The 14,737-nt window shown below is 58.2% G+C and overlaps 1 protein-coding gene across 2 annotated transcripts in view; it reads left to right on the top strand.

The window, feature by feature from the left end:
* The first annotated feature begins 748 nt into the window (after positions 1-748).
* CCDC85C (coiled-coil domain containing 85C) overlaps positions 749-14,737 on the top strand; it is a 91,944-nt gene continuing 77,955 nt past the window's right edge. The window contains exon 1 of one of the 2 annotated variants that reach the window (XM_063715729.1): positions 749-1,803. In XM_063715729.1, coding sequence (XP_063571799.1) covers positions 1,011-1,803 — 793 coding nt within the window. In that variant the 5' untranslated portion in view covers positions 749-1,010. The remainder of the gene's footprint in view (positions 1,804-14,737) is intronic. The other variant, XM_003778372.5, reaches the window with a different exon arrangement.

Here is a 14,737-nt window from a genome sequence, read left to right as displayed (position 1 = left end):
GGCTAGGAGTGGAGACGCAGCCCCGCCGCGTGCTCCGGCAGGGGACCCGGGTGGGGACGGGGGCGGAGGAGCCTGGGGGCAGGGAAGGGGACAAAGAGCCGCCCTGCTGCGGAGAAGAGCGACCCCCATGTCACAGTCCTATTGTTCGCTGTGTCTCCGACTGCCCTGAACTCTGGTGCCCCCGGGAGGGAGAAGGGGCGCCGTCGCCCAGATCGTGGGTATTTGTTTATCTGGGGAGAGGGAGGAGGACGGGGGACGCGGGCCGGGGAGGGGGCTCGACTGCTATTTTCGCGCGTCGCCTTTAAGGGAAGCCCGGCCCTACCTTTCCCACCGTCCCCCTCCCCGCAGCCGTACCTGCATTTTAAAAGCGCCCTGTAGCCCTGGGATTGGCCAAGGCCGCGTCCTCCGGGCGCAGAAACTTGAACCGCCGGGAGCCGGCTGCGGGCGGGGGTCGGAAACCCCGCGGATGGACCGTACCACCGTCGCAGCTCCCCCCGCGCGCGCCCCGCCCCTCCCGCACACCCCCGGAGCGGCCCAATCGCACGGCCGGGAGGGCGGGACCGCGGCCGGAACGCGCCTCTGAGAGGGCACTGGACGGGCGGGCGCACCGCGCAGGGGGACGGCGGGGGCCGCTCCTCTGCTCCCCAGTCGCCCTCGGGGGCGGGGCCGGGCCTCGGAGCCCCGCCCACTCCCCGCCCGGGGTGGGCGGGGCGGCGGGGGCTCCGGGAGCTGGGCCGGGGGCGGGCCTCCGCCTGCCTCGCCAGAGCCCTGAGAGCGCCCGGCACCGCGGCCGCCGACGCAGCAGCCGCCTCCGCTCGTCAACCCCGAGGCGCACGGGCTCCCGGGCGGCCCCGGCGGGCGCGGCGAGAGGACGCGCGAGGCGGCGCGGGGCGGGCCGCACGCGCCCCCGGCCGCCCCCAGCCCGCCCGCGGACCGGCCCAGCGGAGCCCCGGCGCGGGGAAGCGCCGGCCGGGCGAGGGCGAGGGCGATGCCGCGGTGACGGCCCCGCCATGGCTAAGCCCGCGGCGACGGCGGCGGCGGCGTCGGAGGAGCTGAGCCAGGTGCCGGACGAGGAGCTGTTGCGCTGGAGCAAGGAGGAGCTGGCGCGGCGGCTGCGGCGCGCCGAGGGCGAGAAGGTGGGCCTCATGCTGGAGCACGGCGGCCTGATGCGCGACGTGAACCGGCGGCTGCAGCAGCACCTGCTGGAGATCCGCGGCCTCAAGGACGTGAACCAGCGGCTGCAGGACGACAACCAGGAGCTGCGCGAGCTCTGCTGCTTCCTCGACGACGACCGGCAGAAGGGGCGCAAGCTGGCGCGCGAGTGGCAGCGCTTCGGGCGCCACGCGGCGGGCGCCGTGTGGCACGAGGTGGCCCGCTCGCAGCAGAAGCTGCGCGAGCTCGAGGCGCGCCAGGAGGCCCTGCTGCGCGAGAACCTGGAGCTCAAGGAGCTGGTGCTGCTGCTGGACGAGGAGCGCGCGGCACTGGCGGCGACGGGGGGCGCAGGCGGTGGCGGCGGCGGCGTGGGCGGCGCCGGCTCCCGCAGCTCCATCGACAGCCAGGCCAGCCTGAGTGGGCCGCTGGCGGGTGGCGCGCCCGGCGCGGGGGCCCGCGACGTGGGCGACGGCAGCAGTACGTCCAGCGCGGGCAGCGGCGGCAGCCCCGACCACCACCACCACGTCCCACCCCCGCTGCTGCCCCCCGGGCCGCACAAGGCCCCCGACGGCAAGGCAGGAGCCACACGTCGGTCCCTGGACGACTTGTCGGCGCCGCCGCACCACCGCAGCATCCCCAACGGTCTGCACGGTAAGGACTACACGGGCCGGGCAGCGCGGGTCTCCCTGGCTGCAGCCCCTTTCCCAGGCTGCGGCGAGAGGAGGTGGTCCCTGGCGGTCCCACTCGTGCGGCCGCCACTCCAGACACCTCCTCCAGCTGTCATGGATCCCGCACCCACCGAAAGTGGGGCTTGGGGCGGTGTGTGGGCCGGTTCAGTGGTGGAGCGTCTTTTTGTCCAGCTCAGAACCTGCTGCCGGTCCGGTCCCAGAAAAGTTTCTAGCGGGTGTAGTTGCCAAAATTAGGGTCTGTCACTGCTGGGCTGGCGGTGGGCGCCTCATCCCAGCCTTGGAAATCCTTACCTAGTAGCCGGAAGTTCTAAACAGAAAAGGATACAAAGCCCCTTGAGCGCAGGTGAATTTCCCCTCTTGCAGCAACAGGTGTCCTCCAAACCAAGCAGTGTCCACGTGTGTGCGGTGGCTGGAGTTCTGCAGTCGGGTGTGGGGATTGGGAGGGTGCACAGGCAGCCGCTTGAGACCCACAGGCAGCTGGGAAGAGGCCTGGGGCTCAGAGCCTTTCTGGTTTGCCATAAATTCCGCCCTTCTAGTCCTGGGACCTTTCTCAGCCGAGACTCTAAGACTTTCCCGAGGGAGATGTATTTGGAACGGATTCTAGAGCTTTTCTCCTCTGTGTGCCTCAGTTTCTTTGTCTGTAAAATGGAGATGATGACCTCTGTATCGTGGGTTTGAGGTGGAGATAAACCTTCTGAAGGGATTTCTAAACTGTTGATCGCCTTACAGGAAGTGCCGTGGTCATCCGTGACCAGGGTGTGGGTGGGAGGACCTTTGGCCTCTGTCAGCGTCTGTCTTCTACGCCCATGTTACTGCTGCGCCCAGTGCAGAGGGTGGCCCCAGCTTGGGGCTGTGGGATCCTGCAGCCTGCTCCCTCTCCCAGCCCCCTGCTCAGCCCTTCTGCGCCCTGCCAGCTTTCTCCTCCTTGCCGATGGATACAGGGCCTCCCTGTTCTTCCACGTTTTTTTGGTAGCTTGGCTTCCACTTCTGTTGGTAGTTGCAACTGCCTGAACTTTTTGCCTGAAGGTGGAGAATGAACAGCCCTTTCTGGTTCCCTTTAAAGCTTTTCCTAATTCAGAGAAAGTGTGTCTAAGCCTGAAATAACTGCCCTCCCCAGAACCCCTCAGCCTGAGCTGGGGAGGGACGTTTTCTCCTTAGTTTGGTGGCCAAGTGGCCTCTGCAGGCGTGTTGGGGTGGGGGCTGGGGTGGGAGACATACCCGTGGAGGTGGGGCGGGGGCAGTGCAGCATATTTTTCCTTTATTTACCATCCTGAGCCTGTGGGTTCAAGGCAGGACTGGGTTTAGAGGGATATTTTGTTACTGATTAGCAATCTATGGCTACAACTCAGGTTTCTCTTTGTAACACTGTATCTACCCCCACCTCCCACCACAGGCTGCTTCAGGGCAGTGGGAGTAGCGCAAAGTTAGGTGGTTTAATTTGTTGGGGCTGGTTAGAGCACCTCAGCCCCTTTGACTTTGCCGTCCTGGGGGCTTTTGAAGGGTCAGTTATCTGGGCCTCAGTTTCCCCAAGTGCAGTACAAAGGAGCAGATTGCTGCAGTCTCGTGGCTGGAAAATGAAATGTTTCTGGTTTTCAGCTGCGTCATCAATGACACTTGGCAAGAGTGCCTCTCTGCAGGCCACTGGAGGGCTGGAGTGTTTAGAGCATACTTGCAGGAAAGGCTCTGTCATGTTTTGGGCAAGGAGATGAGGCCCCAGTCTGGCCCAGCATGTCAGCTGCGAGAGTGAATAATACAGGAGTGGAGGACTAGGCTACACTGAGTTTTCTCCCCCACTGAGGGTCAGTGGGGGGTTGAAGTATAGGGTTTCCCACAGAACCCATCCTCCCCCAAGCCCACTTAGCACAGGACTGCTGCAAATGTTGTGGCAGCAAACCTTTGCTTTGGGATGAAATGAAAATTCAGCATTATTATTACCAATTTCAGTTACAGATGGAATTATTATTATTTAGTTTTGTCTCTTAAAGCCACATGTGGCCTTGGGATATGGCCCCACTAATATAAATGGAATGCTTGGAAACCAGGAAAGGCCCTTCTCTTAGAAACTGAGCTTTTCTTTCTTTTTTTCCCCTTTTTTCGAGACGGGGTGTCACTCTGTCACCCAGGCTGGAGTGCAATGGAGCACTTATGGCTCACTACAGCCTCAACCTCCCAGGCTTAGGTGATCCTCCCAACTCAGCCTCCCAAGTAGCTGTGATTAGAGGCATGAGCCACCTCGCCTGGTGAAACTGGGCTTTTCTATTCTGGAACTTGTAGCTTTAAATTGAGCAAAGATTGGGCCTGAGCTGAGGGAGATAATGAGTCTCTGTCTGGGTGGTGTCTAAAGTGGGGTCAGACACCAGGCTCACGCCTTATGTGTTTGATCTTTGCTTCTCACAGGAACCCTGGGGAAGCAGTATTATCCCCATTTGACAGACAAGCAAGTGGAGGCTTAAAGGGGTTCCTACCCTTGTCTGGGAAGGTGGCTGACATTGGAAGTACCTGTCCTGGGTGGGTTTGCTGCCATGATCATCTCCTGTTCAGGCCGTGGGTCTGAATCTGTTGTGCCCTTGGCCTGTTGTCATGTTTGCTGTTACTATTAATCAGGGGACACTGGTGACTCCCTATTCCTGACCCAGGTTTGCCCTCTTTCTCCCATGCTGGAAAGTGTCACTTCCTTATCAATGACCACTGAGCAGATGGCTGATAACCCCATTACCCAGAGGCTCAGGGTGTCTTGAGTTTGAATCTCAGCTCCTCCATGTCTATTGGGCAAGTTATTAACTGGCCAAGCCTCTCTGTGCTCCTCTTCTGTAAGATGGACAGAACCCAGAGTGCCCCATTATCCACACAAGGTTGAGTGAGGTCAGGTTCTACACACAGTAGGTTTCTCCTGTTGTTAGGGTCCTTGGGGCTCTCCCAACAGACCTCGGTTTCCTCTTCAAAAGTGCTTGCTGCTTAGGCAGCTCACCTGAATGTTTGCATCTGAGCCTCTTGTGTGGCTGCACTTGCTGATGAGCTAGTGAGGACGGTGGCCCTGCTGTCCTTTCTGGGAAGCTGGTGGCAGTTGCTGCCCTGCTGGGTGCCCTGAGCAGACTGTAGTGGCTGAGGTGGGAGGTGGCCCATCTGTATGCAAGGCAGCCCTGGCTGAGGCTGGCCTGGCGGGCCTGTGTATTGTGTATATACATGCAAATAGGCTTTTCTCCTTGGCTGCTTATTTATTTATTTATTTATTTATTTATTTATTTAGAGACAGGGTCTCACTGGTCACCCAGGCTAGAGTGCAATGGCACCATCATGGCTCACTGCAACCTCAACCTCCTGGGCTCAAGTAATCCTCTTGCCTTGGCCTCCTGAAGCAGCTGGGATGACAAGCATGTGTTACCATGCCCAGATAATTTTTGATTTTTTTGTAGAGGCAAGGTCTCACTATGTTGCCCAGGCTGGTCTCGAACACCTGGGCTCAAGCAGTCCTCCTGCCTTGGCCTCCCAAAGTGTTGGGATTACAGACGTGAGCCACTGCAACTCGCCTTTGCTGGCTTTGGTAGAGGTCTGGTCTGGGCTGACTGGACTTGGGACTGGGGTGTGTGTTGCTCTAGTACAGTGTGGCACACTGAGGCAGGTAAACCCCAACACCAGAAAGTCAGGTTCTCCTTCATGAACTGATAGGATTTTCAAACAAAAGAATTTTCAGTTCTTTTTCCAGCTGCCCCTCCGCCTGTCTCCTGTGCCCCGCTCCTGCCCGTTGCCAGGCATTTCCTCCCCTCCCCTGATAACCTGCTCCTCCACGGTCCACTCCCCTTTAGCCAACCCGGAGGAACCAGGATTCTAGCAAGCCTGTGGATGAGCCCCATTTACTTTTCAAAGTTCGGATTAAAATTTTGAGCTTCTCAAAATGAGACAGATTTGTTCTCCTGCTTGTGTTTTTGTTGGTTTAAGAGGGAGGATGGAACGGGGTGGTCTGGGCCTTTAGAAGACAGAGCACGCTAACTCTGAATAGGTCTTTTCTGTGCAGCAGCTTGGCTAATAAGGCTGCTTTTCCTAAACCCAGCCAAGCTCAGGAGCAAAGGTCAGTGAAGACAATGGGGTGGGTTAGATAAGCCTTTCCCCCTCCTTCCTCAGCCTGTCCCAAGGGATCCATCAATGGCCTTGGGATGCTGGGCCTCAGAAAGGAGGGCTGGCCTTGAGAGGCTCCCAGGCAGGTGACCCAAGGGTGGGTAAGCTGTGCCCAGTGCTTCACAGTTTGCCACAAACAGCATCCCAGTCCCAATTCCATTCTGTTCAGAGCTTCCAAATGGTCCCAGGAGGGACACCTCAGCATCTCCATATCTTAGATGGGGAAACCAGGGCTTGGAGTGGTGGTGTGGTGACTTGCTCTAGGTCCTGTGGGGCTGGTTGGGGGGGCCTAGGATGCGTCTTGGGTCTCCTGTGTGAGAGTTCTGAGCCCATGGCCCTGTGCCTGCCGCCCAGAGAGTTCCAGGGGAGTGGTGACCTCTGCCACAGAGACAGGGCACCTCCTCCCAGGATGCCAGGCCCGGGGCCTCATTCCTGTCTCCCTGTGTCCTGGCATGGAGGAATGGGGGAAGGCGGTGCAGGGCGGGCCACCTTCCCTGCGATGGCTGTGCCTCCCCACCTCTTGGTTTCTCCTTCCCTCACTTCTCTGCACGAGGCTGGCTTCCCACCACAGCAGTCGCCCCACCAGACCTCTTGCTCAGGCTTGGCCTCTGAGTTCCCAGGACCAGCACGTGATACAGAAGGAAATCAGCGGTTGCTCCTAATCCGTTTTCCGCCTGTGGGGATTTTCCAATCCATGCTTGTTGCCTTCATTTGCGCAGAGAATTGGAAGTCTGTTAAGCAAGTTCCTGAGCCTCCATGGGCCTCTCTTTTCTCTTCTGCCAAGTGGGAAAATGTTACTAACCTTTGGGTTGAGGGAGGAGGGTGTATAATGAGTGATATGTGTAGCCTCTGGTGGGTAGCAGCTCCTGATGTGCGAAGGCTCCGTCTCCCACTGCAGCGCTCGGCACCCTGCATGCCGAGGGGCACTGTAGCCCTCTGGTTAGTGATCTGGCTCCAGGGTCAGAGAGCCCTGGGTAAATCTTGGCTTTGCTACTTGCTTTATGGCCGTGGCAGCTTACTGAACCTCCAAGCCTCAGTTTCTTCATCTATATCCTGAGGCTAATAATGTCTCGATCCTAGAACTGGGCCTTAAAGGATGGGTTCCATGTCCTTTCATTATTTCCTGGCCTCTGCGGATTTGCCTCCCCTGGGTGGGAGTGGGAGATCCCCTGACACATGCTGGTGCGCAGTGTAGGGTGGGAGCCAGCTGAGTCCTCATCTAGTTGAATGGAGGGAGCCAGCATTCCAGGCAGGAATAAGAATGGCTAAGGTCCGGAAGTGGGATCTGGAACATGGCATTGAGAACCTGGGGCCTGCAAGGTGGAGGACCCAGGATGTGTGTGGGGAGATAACTCTTAGGGGGGTTAGTGCTGTGTGCAGCCCCACAGGGCGGACCCCAAAGTCCCAGCTTTTCAGACTTCAGTGCCCACAAACAAGAGTGGCCCAGGTGGCCTGTGTTGCCTCCAGGGCTGGGGAGCGCTGCGTCAGGGGAGGTTGTGTGGATGCTGAGAAGCGGCATTCCTGAATCCACTGAGGATGGGGCTTGTGGACACCCCAGACAGCTCTGGGAATCTGGTTGAGATGTGGGTTCTAAGACACACCCCACATTACAACTGGGAAGGGAAAATGCCAGCTTTGAATGTGTGTGTTCAACCCAATCTGGTTGAACCCAGAGCCAGCTGGGAAGTGGGACTTGACCTCACAGGTGATAATTTGCTCTTCAGGAGGAAGGGAAGCGTCTGTGGACTTCACTGAGCATTTTACTGCCTCTGAGGTCTGAGTGCCTCCTGAGCAGTGATTCTTGGAGTCTGGCTTCGAGGGTGGTGGTTCTGGAGCATCACTCTGGTGACCACTGTGGTGTGGGCTGGGCTGGGGGAGCAGGGGCTGGAAGCTGAGGGCTTCTGTTGGGAGGAGGTCTTGGCCAGGAGAGTGGCCACAGGAGAGAACCTTCTGTAGGTTCCAGACCTGGTGAGCCTGCTCCAAAGTCCTGCTCTCAGCTGCTGTCTGCCTTCTCATGACCTCTGTCCTCTAGGGCAGGTGTCATAAGCTTTTGGGTGGGGCTCAGGCAGGACAGCGCCGGTGGGAGATGCTGCCACTCCCAGGTGGCTGCTGTGCCCCCCATCCCTAGCGCTGATGCTGCTCCCCGCTACTCCCACCCCTACATCTAGAGTGGTTGGGATCAGCGTCTGGGATCTAGGCAGGGACTGCTCTGGGGTTCAGAATTCTCATCTCCCTGCTACATAACAACAAGAGACCCTATTGGCATCCCCAAAAGCTTTGGGATAGAGGAACAAACTTGTCTGCTGAAGGGACTTGATGCTTCTTTGGTCATAACATGTCAAGAATGGTCCCCTTCCCCTAAGCAAGCACCCAGGATTGGACACTCATACATCCCCTGTCCCCACAGGCAGAGGGTTCTAGGCAGGCCTGGAGCCGGGTCATCTGGGGATGGGTGCCAGCTCTTCTGCAGGTCACTGCTGACCTCCAGCTCTTGTGGGGAGCAGAGCAGAAAGATCAGGATTGTATTGACTGCCTGTAAGTGTTCTTGGGTTTGCCTTATGTATACTGTTCAGACAGAGGCGTGGAGCATGTTTAACTACAGTGGGTGGCCCTGGGGAGGAAGCGAGGGTCTGATTCCCTTTCCTTCTTCCTGATTCCTCAACGGCAGAGACATTCTGCCATTTCCTCAATTCAATGCTGGGCATTTTCCCTTCCCAGCTGTAATGTGGGGCGTGTCTTAGGACCCATGTGCACATTTGCTGGCAGGTCTTCCCCTCTGTGCCCCTGGAAAAGCTCTTGAGTAGACTGTATCTGTGGCTGATGGTATCTGAGAGTGGAGCAAATGCCAGGCCTGGGAGAGCCGGAAACCCCTGAGCAAACTTCACAGAGTCCTAAGGCACTAAGAGACTTGAGAAAGACAGGGGCCCACCCCAGGGCCAGCCACATGGGTGCTGGGGCCCTCCCTGCCCGCCTGGGGCCCTCTGTCATTACTGTCTGTTCGTCTGGGAGTTTATGAGCCTGGGACTCTGGTCCTCTTGACTCCCAGCCTTGGCACAGAGTGGCAGGTTCTGAAAGTCTTTTGGATGGAACAAACGTGTGCCTGGCACTGTGCTGACAGCAACTGGGTTTTCTCTCACTCGCCTCGCACAACAGTTGCTGGTCCCCAGTGGGGTCCCCGTTTCATCTAAGGAACAGGCCCAGGATGGTGAGGCAAGTCACAGCAGGGGCAGGGTGGGGCTGGGCCGGGTCAGGGACTCCCGTCCAGTTGAACCCAGAGTCTGTGCCAGCCGGTATGTCCCGGTTCCCTTGCCCTGTGGGTGTGATTATTCATCATGCCCCTTTCCCTCAAGGAAATGCCCAGGTTGGGCTCTTAAGCTCTTCAGGTGTGCTGGGAGCTCGGAGGAGGGGTGGCTGAATTGGGAACTGAGATGGGCCTTGAAGATGGAGTTAGTAAAAGCAGAAGAGAGCAGGTAAGAAGAGAGACCAAGCTTCGCAGAAAGAACAGCCGAGCCGGGCGGATCACCTGAGGTCAGGAGTTCAAGACCAGCCTGGCCAACACAGTGAAACCCCATCTCTACTAAAAATACAAAAATTCACCAGGTGTGGTGGCATGCGCCTGTAATGCTAGCTACTTGGTAGGCTGAGGCAGGAGAATCTCTTGAACCCAGGAGGCAGAGGTTGCTGTGAGCCATCGTGCCACTGTACTCCAGCCTGGGCCACAGAGCAAGACTCATCTCAAAACAAAACAAACCAAAACCAAAACCAAACGAAACCAAAACAAAAAGAAGAGCCGAGCAAAGGCATGCAGTGGGCATTTGCCTGCACCTTGGGTTCAGCTGGGGTGATGGATGAGTGGGGACCCGGGACAAGCACTGGGGCAGTGAGCAGGGCCAGGGCAGGTGGGGTCTCTGAAGCCTCTTCCACTGTCCCTGAAGTCCCTGGGTTGGGCTTTCCTTTGGGGTGTGGGCAGTTCCAGCTCTAACCTTTTCTGATGGACTTTCCAAGAGGACCCAGAGTTACCTGTTAGAAGTCCTGTTAGAAACTGGAAACTTTTTACAGCCTGTCCCCATCTTTCCCCTGCTCCCCACCTGATAAATATGCAGACACATCACCTGCTGGGCCTGAGTGGCCTTGTCAGCTGACATGCTCCCTGCCTAGGGGTCTTGGAAGATTACTACTGTTCTGTGGTGGACAATCCAGACAGAACCAGTGGCTTCAGCCCACTTGAGACCCAACCATGTGTAAGTCTGTTCCTCTCCCTGGGCCCTCATTTTCCCATCTGTAAAATGGGAAGCTTGGATGGGCTGAGCTGAGAGTCCCAGGGACCCTCATCTCCTCTGGCCCTTTGACTCAGAGCCACAAGGAAGGGGTGGCCTCCCCTGCCCGTCCTGCCTCCTATCGGTCACTCTGTGGTCCTATGAGCCAGCTCTTTTATATTCCTGGGGATTCTCTTCCTATACCCTACAGCTTGGGTTTTATCACCTGCCTGGTGGTTGGTCCTTGCCTTGGGGCAGGTGTGGGGATGGTGAGGCTGCCTGTGACCACATGGGTCCCACTGTGGGGCCTAGAGATGGTGACCTGTCTAAACGCTGTTTGAGGCTGAGACCCCGGCCCAGGCCAGCCTCCCCTCCTGCAGGGCCCCAGTGGAAGTACCTGCCTCCCCTATCTAATTGCCTCTGCTTAAAGGACTCAGTAATGGGTTTAGTGCAAGAGGAGAATGCTGAGCTTTGATTCCTCGTGCAGGTTTGCTGGGGACAAGGCTGCATGTTCCTGGACTCGAGGTTCCTCCGCTTTCAGTCCTGTCTCTCTCCCAGTCCAGAATGTTGTTGCAATGCATAGTCAGTGTTGGAGGGAGGAGTGAACAGTCCCGGAAGGACTGACCAGGTGCCAGGTAGTGGTTGACCCACTTTGCCCACCTGTCTTTCTTTTCTCATTTGTACACTTGGCACCGAGTTAAATAAGTTACTCCCCACCCCCTGCCCCCGCCCCTGCCCCCAGCAAAATCAAACCTCCTCAGGAGTGTGGTGATTTACACAACCCCACCTTCCCCATTTCCCCTGAAAAATTACTAAAATATATACCTTTTGGCTTTTACCAGTGGTTCCTAACTGTGGCTGTATATTAGCTATCACTTAGAAAACTTTAAAAAATACCAGTGCCTGTGCCCAGCCCCAGAGATGGGTGCAGTTGGTCCTGGTGTCATTGGAGGCTGTGAAGGCTCTGGGGGTTCTGCTGGGTGGCCAGAGCCAGGATCCCGGAGAACAGCCATGGGCCCTGCCAGCAGGCCAGCTAGGGGCGAGGATGCGCCCACACTGGGCACCACAGAGCCTGGCCGGCCAGGGTTGGGAGGCCGGTGTCAGTTCACGTTAGCAGTGAGGGGTAAACGGCCCTGCCTGTGTTGCCCCCTCGCTGACCTGTGCTGCATGGACGCCGGGGAGATGGCTTTGGCGAGGCCGTGGAATGCCGTTTTGGGCCCTGGATGCACCCTGGCTTGCACCCCTACCTCCCTGCCCCAGGAACTCGAATCAGCTGCCATGCATCCCCATGGAGGCGGCTGCCTTCGCCACCCCCCTTTCGCAGGGCTGGACAGGTGAGGCAGAGGCCTTTCTGGGCTGTTTTGAAGGGGACAGAGGCAGGCAGGGCCGGTGGCACCAAAACGGCAGCTACGGAGAAGAGTCGACCCATTTCCAAAAATAGACTATCCACTGTCAGGGGAAGCATCTCTTTGTCTTCCCAAATCTGTCTTTCCGTTGGCTCCCAGGTTGTAAGGCAAGAAGGAGGCCCGCTCTTGTCTAGGAATCAGAGGCTCCTTTGAGCGCGGTGCTCCCCCGCCCGCCACAAGGGCCCGATTGTGTGGGGCCCTGAATGCGCCCGCCTGTCACCGTGCACGGCACCGGCCCGGCTCTCTAATGAGCCCGCTCTGGGAGTGGCCCTTTGTGGCGGGTTCCGGCCACACTGCCCGTGCCAAGGCTCTGTTTCCCGGCTGCTTAATATCCCTCAGCGGCTGGTGGGACAATGGGACACTCCCCCCACCCACCCACCCTTTCTCCAGAAAATTAAGAAGCTAGTTTCTCCCTCTTTCAGCACCTTCTGTCCTGGCTGGCAGGGGAAGTCTCCCCTCTTCTCCCCCTCGCCTTTGCCCAGCCCCTCCTGGGGGACCTCTCTCGGCTTCCGCCATTGTCTCCTTTCTCTTGTTCCTTTTGGGTCTGTCCTCTGGCCCCTTCCCCACAAAGAGGCTCACGTTTCCTGGTCCAAAGCAACACAGAGTCCCTCCTGTCTACCGCTGTGCCCCTTGGCCTTCCTCCCTTTGCCAGAGGATAAACCCTAGAGGCTGAGGCCACCTCCTTCCCCATGTTTGCTCCTTGGCCCTGGGCAATCCCAAACCCTGGGAATGGTGGCTCTGGCTCTGTCCAGCCGCCTCTTCTCATCTCAACTTCCTGGTGGCATTTGATGTCCCCCTGGGCTTGTCTTCCAGAATGGGGTGGTGTGCTGGTCACCTAGGACCTCCCTGAGCAACTTCCAGCACTCTCTCCAGCCCCTCCTGCCCAGAGGGAAAACATTGCCCTGGGCCGGGCTGAGCAGTCTCTCCCTACCTCTTGCTCCTGGCCTTGAGGCTCAGGTGTCCAGATTGCTACTGGTCACTATGCTATTCACCTTGTGTCTTCTGGGTTTGGGTCCCTTCCTCTCTCCCCTGCACTCCTGCTCCCCTGCCTAACCCACGACCCCTCACAGTCAAGGTTTCCTGGCTCTAACCCCGAGTGGTGTCCACTAGCCATATGTAGCTGCTTCAATTCACTTTCATTACAATTAAGTGACATGCAGCCGCACCGACCACCCTGCCTTTGCACGGTACTCCACCCTGCCTTTGCACGGGCTAGTACCGTGCTGACAGCGAGATGAGGAAAATTCCATCGAGGGAATTCTGCTGGGCAGCGCTGGTCTAGACGATTCTTCCTTGGGCTTTGCAACTCCTACTTGTCCACGGAAAGAAACCTGAAACCTGGCTGGGTGTGGTGGCTCATGCCTGTCATCCCAGCACTTTGGGAGGCCGAGGCGAGCTGATCACCTGAGGTCAGGAGTTCGAGACCAGCCTGGCCAACATGGTGAAACCCCATCTCTACTAAAAATACAAAATTAGCTGTGCATGGTGGTGCATGCCTGTAATCCCAGTTACTCGCGAGGCTGAGGCAGGAGAATCTCTTGAACTTGGGAGGTGGAGGTTTCTGTGAGCAGAGGTCATGCCACTGCACTCCAGCCTGGGTGACAGAGTGAGACTCCATTTCCAAAAAAAAAAAAAAAGAAAAAAGAAACCTGACACCTGAGTATGGAGTCGGGGCTTCCTGCCACCTCCCCACCGGCTGCAGCGCTTTACCACCCTGGCCCTGGAGTTGTGGCCCCAGGACCACTTGCCATGCAGAAGGCACATTGCAGGCCCTCAGGTGGCCCCCCATCCTGCCTCCTGCGCGGAGTGAAATCCCGCCCTTCCTCTGAGGTGCAGGGCAGCCTTTGCAGGTGGCTGGGCTACAGGATGTGGGACCTGCAGCCCTTGCGCACTCAGCATCCGTGGGAGCCGCGGGAGCCTCCGCAGCCCCAGGCCAGGCTCTTGGAGGATGTCCTGCGGCCGTGGGTGCAAGGCCTGCCCACATAGAAGAGGCTGGTAGCCTTGAGCGGGCGCATGTCGGGGTCCACGTGTCTGGGCAGGAAACCTAAGCCCAGAGACGGCTGCACAGCTCCAGGGGTCTCCCCGGCAGAGCCCAGCCAACTGGTTCCCAGCCGCCATCACCTTGTTCTCAAAGCGAGGCCACAAAGGCTTCAGGATCAGAAAACAAAGAACGTGGCTTTTAAACGGTGGGGTGGGGGCGGATTGGACATCGGCCAGCGAGGCACCCCCTCCCTCCCAGAGAGGCTGCAGACTGTCCTGGCCTTGTCACTAGGGTTTTGAGCGTCCTCCCCTCCTGTCCTCTGTGCTGCCGCCTCCCCTTGGCAGCGGCTGTGGCAGGCAGGTGCCTGTTGAGGTTAAATGAGCTGCCGTGTCCAGCTGCCGGCCGTTACCCTGGCCGTCCCTGGTAGATGAGGCCATTAGCACTGCAGCTGAGGCTCTGACTCTGGGCTTGGCCCCTGCTCACTGCAGCCTTGTGCTTTCCTGCCGTGACTCACTGGGCCTCTGGTGTGGTAGTCGGGGGTTGGGGGGTGTCAGGGTGGCATCAGTGTGATTACAGCAGCAGAGTGCACAGGGAGACTGGACCTGGGTCAGACCGACCCCAGCCCAGCTCCCAACCTGTCCCCTGCTAGGACTTGGCTGGGACACTTGCTTCATCCATAAACAGAGGCTTCCCCGACCTTGTTGGTTGGGAAGGTCACACGAAAGCCCCTTCTATTTTCCTTTTTTTCGCCACTAGACCACCAGGAAGAAAGACCTTTCCAAACTGCCTTATTCTGGAAATGCAATGGCAGTGTTGATGGTAGGGGGAGATGTGGCAGGCAAGGGGGTCTCTGATGTCAATGGCCCTGGAGGCCCCCGGTACCCGCGTCAACCCCAGGCCTCCCAGTCTTCTCCTGCTGCTCCTTTTTTGGTGAGCTGTCCCCGTCAGCCGAGGGTTTCTGGTGAGCCTGCCACCAATGCCTCTGCCTGCTCCAGCTCTGCCCTGTCACACTCCTCCTGCTGACAGGTTGGATGAACAGCGCAGGGAGTGTGGTCAGGAGGCCCTCCGGATGCTGCCTGCCCTCCTGCTGGTGCCCCCACCCTGGAGGGTGGTCCCCAAGACTGGAAGTTTGGAGGACCC

Source organism: Pongo abelii, chromosome 15, assembly GCF_028885655.2.
Source record: "Pongo abelii isolate AG06213 chromosome 15, NHGRI_mPonAbe1-v2.0_pri, whole genome shotgun sequence".
NCBI lineage: Eukaryota > Metazoa > Chordata > Mammalia > Primates > Hominidae > Pongo > Pongo abelii.
This window is presented reverse-complemented; position numbering and strand designations above follow the sequence as displayed.